Here is a 13591-nt window from a genome sequence, read left to right on the forward strand (position 1 = left end):
ATGCCCTAGCATCATTTTGTTATATTGATGATCTATTGCAATGACTATTTCACAATAATGTCTCCCACATTGCCTCATCGTTAGTTTTCTAGCCAAAGTACAATGACCCCCCATATAGAAAATGACCCTGTGTACCTGTGAAGAGCAACCTCTAGCTTTAGCTAGGTTGCCTTTAAAGGCTTCAATAAAATTTAGCTTTATGAACCCATCCAGAGGGGGACACCAACTTTCTTTACTCTCTTGTTTGTGCTTCTTCCCAGATTTTTGTAATTTACCAGATAACTTTCCTCTTACCCCTTGAATGGGAGGTTATCATTATTTGTTACTATAGCGAGTGGTGCTATTTTGTTGGATTTTTTCTTGAAAGAGTTTCCTAGGGTAAATTTTGTGTCATCTTTAAGAGCACGATTCCAAATTCTGTTAGCATGGTTTCACTTACAAAAGTTTATCAAGGAATAAGTAATAGTTTATCAAGCATTATTATTATTTCCTTTCAATATTATTTTTGATTTGAATTGGAAATGTGAAAGTAAATTGCCATTTAAAAATATTTATGTGAAACACTTTGATATTTCATTGGCCCTAATCATTTTACTTGTGACTAAAAACATGACTATATTATAAAATTTCCACTAGTGCTGTTTCCTTTTTTACTTTGAAATTGTTTCTTATCAAATTGTTATATTTACATACTGAATGCTTATCATTGCTACTTTTGTGCAGACACAACACCCCCAAAGAAAAGAATCACTGATTTGATGAAGGATTTCTATTCTTCTAATCTTGTACCTCGTGCACTTGTGCGTTTTCAATATGATGTACCAGAAGGTAGTTTTGTTTGTTTCCATTTCCGAACATGACTTGTTGACTATAGTCATATTCATTTATCTAAGAAATGACACAAAACTTTGTTTATTTTTGAGGCATGTTGTGGTTATGTTTACATATTTTGTATATTAATTAGCATCCATGGTTGTATTTCCCATAGAAATAAATTCTGTTTTTCTATTTATACTACCTAATTATGTGAGAGAGAGAGAGAGAGAGAGAGAGAGAGAGAGAGAGAGAGAGAGAGAGAGAGAGGGGTTGCCTTTGTACCATTTGTTACATCAACTCTATTCTTGTTTTTAAGAGATCGGTTTCTAGGTTGTGCCATTGTTATTTGCCAGCACTTTTGTAATGCCCCCTTTTAGGATATTCCTAATTTTTGTCGTAAAACAATAATTCTTACTTCAAAATGATAATGACTTCATCAAATATCATAAATTCAAGATAATAATCAGATCAACAAATCGAGGCACAATCATCAAAATCAATCAAATCGTGAATTCTTTGGGAATCGATTTGCCCAGATCATGAAAGGGTCCCCATACCTTCCAACTCCTAGCCCCAAAGCATGAAAGGGTCCCCATAGCTTAAGGTGGTGACTATTTGATATGAAGAGAGATGTTCCTAAGGGAGATGAAGGTATAAAATAAACATTGTATGAGATGACTTTTTTTTAAGGTGGTGACTATTTGATATGAAGAGATATGTCTCTAAGGGAGATGAAGGTATAAAATAAACATTGTATGAGAGTTGGAGAAGTGTGGTGTGCGTTTCAAAGACAACAAAGAATATGCTCCAAGGACCTTTAATGAGAAGATAGACAAGCAGATTTGATACTAATTGTTTAAGAAGAGAGATTGCAGATTTAATGAAGAAGAATATTAAAATTTAATCTTAGATTTGAGGAGAGGAATATGAGGAGTTTGTAGCAGATTTTGAAGAGGAGATTGTGGTCATTTTGTGGCAGACTTATGACCAATTTATAGCAGATTTATGGAAGAGATCATAGCAGTTTGAAGAAGAGAATTATAAAAAAAGTTATGGAGAAAAAGGTTATTGGCTATCCATGATCCGTTGTTGAAGCAACATTGATAAGGTGGTGTTGATGTGTTTTTTTAGGCACTTCAAACACATAATTAAAATACCAAAAGTATCTTATCCTCTCTTGAGCAAAATCTTCCCAAATGATAAACTATGTGATCAATTGGAAGACTCCAAGGTTTCTATTGTCCGGTCTCGACTTGTGGATAAGCTCAATGGTTGATGTGATTTGCTGGATTCACAAGGGGACTTACGTTGAATCTTGAATGTTGAACATTTGGATGTTGCTGGAACTTAGATTCTATCTATTTGATTGGAAAATAAAATGGCAAAAGAGATAGGGTTTAAGAAGTCTACGCTACTCCTAAGAATTCAAGAGACAATGAACGATTAGGTGAAATCCAACTAAGCTTTTCTTCGCCATCAGCGAACAATTCCACAAAGCTAGTGTGATCTCCTAAGGTAGGCACATGATGTTCTAATCACTATCAACAACAAAGACACCACCAAGGCAATGCATATCAAAGTGTGAATAGCAATTGAAGTTAAGCTCATTAAGAATTCCAATTGACCACACAAGGCAAACTTACAATCAACAAATTGCTAGTGGTATGGATATATGAATTTCACCATTAATAATTCATAATTCCTTTCATTCATCTAATCAGCATGAAAGCAAATGAAAAATAGAAATCAGGCGACTTGTTGAAATAACACATTTCACCAGATAACTTCAATGAAAATAGTATCTCCATTTACAAGTCTTAGCAACAATTTCTTCTTCTCCTATTCTAATCTAACTTCTAACTTCTAATCTATCTATTCTTCTACTCTTATTGTCTTGCTATTATTAACCTCTATTATATCCTTACAAATGAGAAAACCGAGCTTTATATAGATAGCTCTTTACAATGTATGGATCATATAGATTCACAATCAATAGCCAAGATCACAAGATGGAAAACCCTGATTAGGGTTTGTTAAAACAACTCCCTTTGACCAATGAGAAAATTACATTTAGGTTCAATATTGAATGTGAACCAACAAAAAATGAGGGTAGGTAGCTCTAAGTTTGTGCCTCCATAGAATGAGTTAGGTGCATTGCATCTAGACTATGTGATGCCCTTGGTTGATCTTGTCTTGTTCATGATCTACTTGACCTTGAGCTCTAACTTCATCTCTTTCCATTTTGCATTTCCTCTTCACATCAGACCTTATGTTTGTGATTTTTTCTTTAGTCACCTGCAAAGCAAACAAAAGGGTATCAAAAACATAGAATACATATTAACTTTACTTACCTTTCACTCCCATATGTCTGATTTTGTGCTTGCTGTAGGTCTGATGCAATGTGAATTTTCACACAATTCTGCCCAGGCTGCTCTCAAATTGGACTGAAAATTTTCCAGATTGGACTTAGAACCTTTATAATACAAATTGCCTCTCTCAAAAGTATATTTTGATCAATGAAATGATCAAAATTGGTTGTCCAAATTGCTGATCTCTTTGTCCAATTGCTGTCTTGGGTGTATTTTGTTGTGCTTTGAAGATATAAATCGCGGATGTTTTTGAAATGTAGATCTGATTTTGCTTGAATGATGTTTTGATGTGTGACAAAATGGATTACAAATGCTCCTCTTTATAGGTGCTAAGTTCTAAAAGTCGCCACTTTTCATTTCAATTTCTTATTAGGCCGACTTTTTTTCTCTTTTTTGATTTGCCTTTTCATTTGCACAATATTTTCGGCTTTTGATGTGTGATTTGGACTTATGTCAAGACGGTTTTTCACCTTGCACTGGTGGCAAAACATTTAGTGGTTTGTACTTATCATCATAGGCGATTGTTTTGAATTCGTTTGCAATTAGAGAACTTGGTGGTCTTTTCATCTTCATTTGCACTTGACAATTGAAGCGGCTTTTCATGCTTCATTTGCACTTGATTCAAAACTTCTTTTCGGTCTTAGGTTCTTGGTTTGTACCTCGGTGTTTTGCACTTTGTTTGCATTATTGTCATTTTGACAACTTGGGTGGGGATTTGATCTTCATTTGCACCCTTTGACCTTGGTGGTTTTCTTGAGTTTATTTGCACCTTACAACTTGGGTGGCTTTTCATGCTTGGTTTGCACCTCATGAGATGGGGGTGGCTTTTACTCCTTCGTTTGCACCTAGAGGTTGGAGTGGCCCTTTTCCTTTCATTTCTACCTCATCATCATGGTGGTCTTTCAAGCTTGGTTTGGACTTGATCAACTTGGTAGGATTTTGATCTTTATTTGGACATGGTGAAAACCCCCTTTGTTTGGACTTGATGAACATCTCCTTCTCAAATCGGTGATTGGAGCTTCATTTGCACTTAGGTGATTTATATTTCATTGTACCATTTCCATTTTGCATTTTGTTCGTACCTCTTTTCTTGAAAGATCCCCAGCTAGCTGTTCACTGAGAATTCTGACGTTACCCTCTAACAATTTGGTTTTTGCTTAGGAGTGTGAACCAAATATCAATGCAAAGGGTTTAACATTCATCACATGCATAAGAATAACACTTTCTGAGCATAATTTACAAATTAATATGGACTGATCTAAAATTCAGAACTCTGATTTTATTGACAGCTTCAAATAATTACCCAGATCTAAATATTAGAATATTGAATAACAAGAATTCTCATACTCGGAGGTCCAAGCCAAAAGGAAGCGAGTTTACTGGTGCAACCAATGACATGAAAATGAATACATGCAAAGCAGATCTGATTTTAAATGCTGATATAACCCTAGCTGCTGCTCCAAATGGTACTGCCAGCAAGAATATGGTACGGCTGGGTCAAAGGATGACTCCAATGCTGATGTAAACTCTCGATCTGCAATCTGATGGTAAATTTCTGCCCTTACAACTGACTGATCTGCAATTTCCTCCTCAATAAATCGATACCCAGCTGATAATAAACTGAAAATATGATGCTCTTGCCTTCTTGAGGGTTGGGGCTACGTCCAACTCTCACTTCTCCCAAGAGTTTTCGTTCTTGGAAGCCAATCTGCTGTAGAATACTCCTTTCCAGAGCTCCCACCTGTTGCTGATGTCAAAAATAAACCTGAATATGTCTCAAATGGCTACCTTTTCCTTCTTTTATTCACTTTTTTTCCCAGCCCTAACCCTAATTTTGAATTAGGGTTCTCGTTTCATGTATTAACAATGTTTTATTTCATATTATAATGCCTTCTCTTGGTTCCAATTAAGCCAAGGGTCTATTTAATCATAATATAAAATGGCCCCATTATAAGTTATAATTTCTAGGTAAATGTGCCCCATGGGTACTTTATTATACTTTATTGTAATAAAAAGCGATTATAATAATTCACTTTATAATTAATTATTTAACCCAACTTAGGAAATATTTAAATATTTCCCAATTTATTCATAAAATGCTCAAATGAGCTCAAAACTGAAAACTCCTTGTAGCCACTTGATTGTGAAGTATGCTCGAACCTCGTAGGCCAACTAGTTGGTCTCCCCTAAAATCTAGGGATGCTCCTTAAAAGTAGGAGACTGACCTTGTCAACCTGAAGCTGAACCCCAATGGTCCTCTGCTGTGTGTACCTTTGGAAGGTCCGTCAGTGAACTGGGATTTCCTCCTAACAAATAGGAGATGCACTCAAAGTCTCCAAAACGTTCCCAGAGGTCTCCAGATGCCCCTAAAACACTCCTAGTCAATCCCTAAAAAATAGGGATCCCTCCTAAATTTTAAGAAACTACTGTCAACTGCTCCAAACTGCCTGAAAGGCTCATGCATGACTCTCTAAGCCCCTGAGTTGGTTCCCTCCATGCTCTGCTGGCCTACGGGAACTAGATAATAGACCAAACCTGCTAGAAATGCTGTCACTAAGGAAGGGCAAAAATTGGGGACATGACAGTCCTCCCTTCCCAAAGATTGCTTGTCCTCAAGCAACCTATACTAGCATACTGCACATCAATTCTCAAATCCCATACCGATCCGAGGCATGTCACATCACCCATCCGTTGTGCTACTCTGATATAAACATCAATATCCCCAAAGTGTAGCAATGCACCATGAATCTATTGGAGGAATGTATCATACATGTCAATACCCGGATTCCAAACCAAGATGAAGAATCCGCTGTAGGAATTGAAGTAGGAGAGTACGATTTCAAACAAACCATCACACTCTTGAAGTATAGTGTCGGTCAGTAATCTACTGGTCTGATTGAGACAACTTAGTTTACCAATTAGTTATATAATAATTAATAAACATTGTGAATGAATCGATTAATATATGTCTCGATTCTATAAATTGATTAATACATGAATCGATTAACATCTATGAATCGATTCTAATGTTAATACATGTTAACTAACACTTAATAAGACATGTTGATTAAGTTACACTAACTATTCGATCTGAGGAAGAGACATGGTAATTGGTATAAGACGTAATGATTAGAAGGACATCTTGTCACGTATTTAGGATTGCTCTCTCCCTCAGCAGATAGAGTGTAAAGAAAATAAGAAATAAAACATATTCATAGCTTATCGCATTTAACCTATCACCGGACAATAGGTCGTGTTTGATATATATCGACTAAAGGCTCAGGCAGACTATATATTTCTCTGCAGATCGTATTTCTTGTTCTGCTAACATTCTATCATCTCCCAATCTGCATTACATAATCAACAATTAGATTGTGTTCCTCCTTTGTGTCGTGATTCCTTTGTCGACCAGCAGATCATCATTGATAGGGCAGATTGAACTCATAGTTTTAATCTGTGTTGATACTATCCTAAGAGGTGAGGCTGATTCATTGGTAAATAATTTTGAAATTATAATCTGACCACCAAAACTTAACATGGTATCAGAGCAGGCTTGAGCAAAGATCATATTAGGTTTATATAAGCAAGATTATCTTCTATTATTGTCTTCAAGTTCATGTACTTCTATCAACGTCAAGATGGTGAATGGAATTGAGTTGAAGATAGACTTGAGGGAGCATCAAACTTCGTATCCTGGAAGTTTAGAATTATGCTTGACTTGGGGGACAAAGAATTAGACGAATTCGTGAAGAAAACCATACCAGAACCAACTGAAGAGGATGAGAAGCTTCAATGGAAGCGAAAGAACCATAAAGCAATGAAGATGTTGGTTGACTCAGTGAAAGATCATATCGTGCCAATTATCTCCAAGTTGGAGACAACACATGGCATGTTCGAAGCATTAGAGGAGATGTATGAGATAAACAACTCAAGCCGAGCTCTTGCTCTAAAGCAACAACTTCACCATGTCAAAATGACAAAAGGCGAATCCATCACCTCATACTTAAGAATTATAGAATTGAGAGATCAACACTCTACCATTGGACACACCATAGAGAGTAAAGAGTTAACCATGTTGGCACTCAATGGTCTCCTTTCTTCATGGGAATCATTTATTCAAGGGATAAGCGCAAGATCAAAACTTCCTAAGTTTGATCGATTAAAAACGGACTGCATTCAAGAAGGCTCAAGATTGGTCACTAGAGGCATTGATCAAAGTTCTACAAATGAAGATATTCATGTTCTTCCTTCGCACTCCTCAAAGAAGAAGGGTAAGAAAGGACACTCCAAAAGAAAGAAAGATAAGGAATCAAATGGTGCTCATACACACAAAAGAAGGAAGGACATTTCAAAAATCCAATGCTTTAGATGTGACAAATATGGTCACTATGCAATGAAGTGTCCAACTAGGACTATGCCTCAAGCCTCCATTGCGTATATTGGTGAGACTCCTACACAAAAGGATTCAAATGGATTCATATTCTATTCAGCCCTTTCAAGTAATGTGCCTACTAACCACAATACTTGGATAATTGACAGTGGTGTATCTTGCCACATTATTGGATTTAGAGAATGTCTAAATAATTTAGTGAAAATAATTTCAAATGAACAAGTGACCATTGGAAACACTTGAAAAAGTGTGTAAATAATTTTTTTTTAAACCTTTAATAAATTGAATGATGCATTAAGATAAACATTACATTTAATTTGCATAAAAGAAAGAGTGTCATCCAAATTTAGGGATGAAATTTAGGGCCTTAAGACTATCGCCTCCACTTCCATCGTATTAATTAGGTGATAGCAAAACTCCAAGTGATATCAACAAGGCTACATACTAGTGACCATAAGGGAAGAGTGTCATCACATAGCTTGGAATGGTTATCCTGGCAGGCCTCCATAGGCCCCGACCCCCATCTTAGGTTATCTTGGTAGCCTCTCCCGAACCCCTGGCCCCATCCAAGTCTCATGCGGACCCAAACAATCCTTTCGTGAGGACAAGGTTGTTGGTTTGCCATTCCAGGCCTTCCCACTGCATCCTGAGTCTGTACAAGCACATACTCAGAGATTTACAATAATATTAAATTTAACAATACAATGAAAAGCCTTGTTACAAATGTGTTTTGTAACACTTACAAATTATGCCCTTGAGATTGACCTGATCCTTCTGTGCTTTGTTCTCTATTCTTTGTTTTCTGCTGTCAATCTCTGCTCTCAGCCTTCTTCTTATCTCTGCTTTCAGCTCTCTGTTTTCTGATCTAATCACTCTTTTTACTCTACCTCTCTGCCTTGGCTTTGCCTTTGTTTTCTGCTGTCAATCTCTGCTCTCAGCCGCCTTCTTATCTCTGCTTTCAGCTCTCTGTTTTCTGATCTAATCACTCTTTCTACTCTACCTCTCTGCCTTGGCTTTGCACACTGAGACCTCTGGTCTCTGCTGCTCTTTGTCTCACTCTCTTTGCTTTGCAACTTACTTCATTGTTATTCTGCTGCACACTTCTCAGCTCAACTGCTACACCCTCTTCTCTATTTACCTTACTTTGTTCTCTGTAACTTACCTCTGCTCTCTCTGTTTTGCAGCTACTTCTCTTTCTGACTCTGCTACACATGTTTCTTGCTGCTTACAAGTGTAGCATAACACGACGTGTTATGCACGACTGCATAACCTGCGTGTTATGCACTTCACCCTTGTTGACATCAACTGCAACTGCAACTCATATCGTCTGCAACAAGCCCTGGTTGACATCAATGACAACAATGCCAACTCCTAGGATATTCCTTTGAAGGTGCATCTCTTTAATGCAAACATTGAACCTGGCATTCTATATAGGTATAAGATTTGGGTAGCCAATTTAGAAACTCTTAAATATGCATGCATTGCGATTGTGAATACTATCATGCTTGGTGCTATATTTATTCCAAAAATGGTCTCTCAAAGCATTGTTGACATTGTCTTGTTGAATTTGGTGCCTAGTCTCATCTTAGGAATATCTTTGGCGTTTTCTTCTTTATTAAGCTCAGGTATCTAGGATGATTTAACCTTTGGTAGGGAGAGAGATCCATATTTGGTTCTTTGTTCCTTGGCAAGAAAATAAAATAAAGGTGCTTCAAAGAAGTGTTTCCCCAAGTTTTAGAGAGATGGGATCTTTCTAGAATGGCAAAATAATTTTTAAATTTTGGGAATGGTAGGGGCATGGCTGTTAAAAATATATAATATTAATTAATGAATATTTAAATAATTTAAAAAAAACAAAAACTTATAGTGCAATTTTTTGGTTGGAATGAAAAATCTGGTGACACGAATCAGATTTTGAATAATAAAATGAACTTAGAGTTAGGTTTTGGGGCAGCTGCAGATAATGTTGGTAAAATATTAATAATTATGTCTTATGGATCAAAACCTAGGGGACATGTCCCCATGTAAGACTACTTCAAAGGTTGCACAAAGCATATTTATAAAAAAAAATATTAAAACATACATATTGGCTTTTAGGCTTGGCAAGGTAAATTAAAAATAGTCATTCCTAAAACTATTAAATAATGAAACTTCAAAAGCTAGAAAGGCCAGGCATTTGAAACCATGCACCATTAAACATATTATTTAAAACTTTAGCTATGGGTCAAAATAAGGGTAATTGTAGCTTAAGAAATGAGGAGAGAAGTGAGACTATGGATTGTTATTCTATGGTACACACCTGACATTTTCTTGCAGCTTCTTTCTTTTATATAAATGCATTTCTCTCCATTTGATAAAGCCAAGTTGAATAGTTTAAAATAGAATAACTAATGTTGTCAGTTCAAAAAAAAGGCAATGCAAGTGATGGTTACTTTGTACTTGATACCCTGCATTTTCTTGTGTCAAAGTTGAAATCCTTGGGATCTGATACTTTCCCACAAAGTAATCCTTTTTCTCTGTCAAAGTCTGTGTGATTTGTACTCTTTTGTGTGTTTTTTATAGGGGTGCCTTCGGCAGGAAGGAGGATGGGGGCTATTGTGAGACTTGAAGAAATGTCTCCATTTATAGAAGATGTTATTGTGTTTTTTCCCCAACCAGAGATGTCGCCTTGGGGTCCAGAGATTCATCTCCATATTTTACTTTTTATTGATTCCTCTAGGGTTTACTTGATTGGCTAACTTGCTTCCTATATCTAGTTTTTGTTTTACTTTTCCATTTTAGCTGCCCAGACTCTCCAGCACCCTTGACTTATCCAACTTGTTGCTCTTGAATCACATTAACCTACCATGAATATTTGTGGACCTTAACATTGACAGTTTTGTTAAACCTTTGTAGAGAAGGATAAATACTATGAAGCTTAATAAAGCGAGTGATATTTTGAGGATTCAATAATGCTCTTCTTTTCTTAGTTCACTTTTTTCATGGATCTTGTGTTAAGAGGATTAACATGTAATATCTGCAGTTATTGATCTTCTTATCTTGCTCTTTATAACTTTTGGTTTTACCATGCATAGTTTGAACACTCTCTGGCTACTCTGTGGGACTCTACAAACTCCTGGGTCTCTGAGCTGGCTGAGCTGAGTTGACCAGACTCTTGCACTGAGTTTGGCAGAGTCTTGGAGAGTACTCGGCTGATCCTGTTCCAAGACTCTCTAGTCTCAGGCTTAGATTCCCGAGTCTTGAGCTCAGACTCTTTTTTCTAGTGCTTGGACATAACAGCTGCACATTTTTAAGTGAAATATCAAAATTTTATGGTCATTTTTTTCTCTTATTTACCCATTTCACCCACTAAGCATCAACATAGAAAGAATCATAGTTGCACGGAGACCCGTCTCCAACCCACTAGGATGCGTCTTGGAAACTGAAACATCTCCGAGACGCGTCCCAATACCGGAGACCTTGCCTCAGATATCTCCAACTGAAGGAGACTTTCAACTGCTGTCTCCAGAAGACTCTTGCTGTCTCCCATGCAAAAGGCGCTGACTCCCACACAAATAAAACAAGAACCCCCAAAAATTAAAAGTTAAATGCACCGGAAAGCTGGTAAATAAACACACCACAAAAGAGAAAACCTACATTACCGGGGACGTGTCCCTAATATTTTTTTCAGGCGTCCCCTTCCCGGGGACATCTTGGGGACATGGGACTCCTAGGGGACGTCCCATAAATTCTGCCATATAGACAATGAATTCTATAAGCAATTTCACTTTTACTCTCAATTTAACACAAATTTGCCATAAGAACACTGCTGGTTCTTATGTGTTAAGGTTCTAAAATGTATATGTGCATGTTTTATCCATGTTTTCATATGAATATTTAAAATTTCCCTATTATTTTAATTTTCCCTATTTTTATATAGTGGTCCCCTTTACCAACCCCTAGCGGTCCCCAAAATTGACAAAAAAAATCACCATCCTGGATACGCGTACCCCCGTCCCCGTCCCGGAAACTTGGGTTAACATAGGAGAAAACATAAGCCAACGGCAGGAGTCAACGTGAGCTAACTCAAAATATATTCATATTTTCTATATTCTTCTTGTTCTTTTAATTCCTTTATGTAGACTTTGCGGTATGCACAATGGGGATGAATTCTATTAGATCCTTGAGAGTCGGGAATTTTCCTATGGAATACATTTTCTTTCTTCATTCTTGTGAGTATATCTATATTTATATTCTTATATATAATATATATTCACATTATCATATATATAATCACATATAATAGCAAAAGGATTTGTAGCGTTGAAATATTCAACTTGTTGGTTTGGGTCGTTGCCTTCAATTTCCTTATACACTGTCTATATTCGTAATTAGTTTTACAAATATATATACTTATTTTCAGATTTTCTATAAATTATTAAATTTTTTTATAAAAAATTGGCATCTCCAAGTACCCCCGTCTCCTATTTTGAAAAAATAGCTGTACCAGTCTCCGGAGTCTCCAAAAATATCCGTCTCAGTGCAACCTTGGAAAGAATACAATTTGTGAGTAGATTTAAGGATTCAAAGTTGATCAAATCATCAAAGGAGAGCAGCAGACTTGGATGCAATGGAGGAAAACAAAGACACTTTTGAAGAAATAATCTATCATCATTTTGACACTGACTTACCTTCTAGTTCCAGGCATAAAAAAATAAGTTACACTAGGAGGAGAAAGATGAAGATGTATATTATATTATTCTGTGCTGAGCTTTTTTCTGAGTCTGCTGAGTCCCGAGTCCGAGTCAAAATTTTGTGCTGGCGAGTTGAGTCCAAGTCCAACTCTTCAAACTATGGACCATCAGTATTTCTAGTATTATGCAGTGACATCATCACATAAATCATGAGTAGTATGGTTTGTATATTGGGAGAAGTCAAAATGAAATAAATTATGAAACTTTGAAATTCACAGACCTTAATTGAGAATCAGATACATTGTTATTGATGATTTGGTTACATCTTTTATTGGTTGCAACTTGCAACAGATAAACTATTTTTTTGAGGTTTTCTCTTCATGGTGACAGAATTGTATTTTGCTTTCATTGGGAGTAAAACAGAGGAATTATCTTGCATAGGAAACTCATAATATGCTTGATAACCTTCTATGTGTGATTTCCTTATATGCTCTATTAATTTCAATGATTGCGCATCAACAAACACTGTTCCCATGTTTGAAATAATTAACCTTTATTTACTGTGAACTGACGAAGCTTTCATTATGCACTTGGCAGAGGAAGACAAGGTTCCCTTTCTTCGTGATGATATTGCAGCTTTGTGTGATCTGCATTTGTTTGTTGGACAAAAGGAAGAACAAAAACCAGCTGACCCTTCCCTTACTGTGGAGCCTCCAGCACAAGTTTTGGATAACAAGCCTGCTGTTAAAAAAGCTGTAAAGCCAAAGTGGTTGAAAATGTAATATAATGAAAGTCTATATACTATTTGCAAAAACAAAAATGAAATTGGCAAATTTCTTTAGACTCGTATAATTATTATGTATAGAGTAGGCTGTTCTAGATACGACAAAATATTTAAGCTATACGCCATAAGGACTCCAAATATTTGTCATGCCATGTTCGTATTAAGTATAGAAATACGAGAAGGCATGTCTCAAATAAAATAATTACTTTCCCCATATTAACGCCTCATATTTTTAAAGACATGTAAGTTGTAACCAAAGTGGACATGGTTGCCAGTTGTATGAAATATACGATTAGAAGATGACAGAATTAATTTAAGACAATTCTTTATCGGTTGGGATATTGATTATGAATATGCCCATTTTAGGCATCCTCAAGGGTGACATGGGGAATTGAACTTAGGCATTGCTTGCACAAGTTGGACCATTTAGCACTTGGTCTGCAACTATGATCTAAATGTTTTCTGCACCTAGTGAGTGGTATGTCAGCCACAAGTCTAAATTATTGTGGATGTAACTAGGAAGTTCACCACATTTTTGTTTTTATAGCAATTCAGCATC

The 13591-nt window shown here is 36.3% G+C and overlaps 1 protein-coding gene across 2 annotated transcripts in view; it reads left to right on the top strand.

Annotated features, from left to right (window-relative positions):
- LOC131029751 (plant UBX domain-containing protein 1) overlaps positions 1-13361 on the top strand; it is an 80462-nt gene extending 67101 nt beyond the window's left edge. For both annotated transcript variants that reach the window (XM_057960397.1, XM_057960396.2), the window contains 2 exons: positions 724-828; positions 12846-13361. In XM_057960397.1, the coding sequence (XP_057816380.1) occupies positions 724-828; positions 12846-13030 (290 nt within the window). In that variant the 3' untranslated portion in view covers positions 13031-13361. The remainder of the gene's footprint in view (positions 1-723; positions 829-12845) is intronic.
- The last annotated feature ends 230 nt before the right edge of the window (positions 13362-13591 follow it).

The sequence above is a fragment of the Cryptomeria japonica genome, chromosome 9, assembly GCF_030272615.1.
Source record: "Cryptomeria japonica chromosome 9, Sugi_1.0, whole genome shotgun sequence".
Lineage (NCBI taxonomy): Eukaryota > Viridiplantae > Streptophyta > Pinopsida > Cupressales > Cupressaceae > Cryptomeria > Cryptomeria japonica.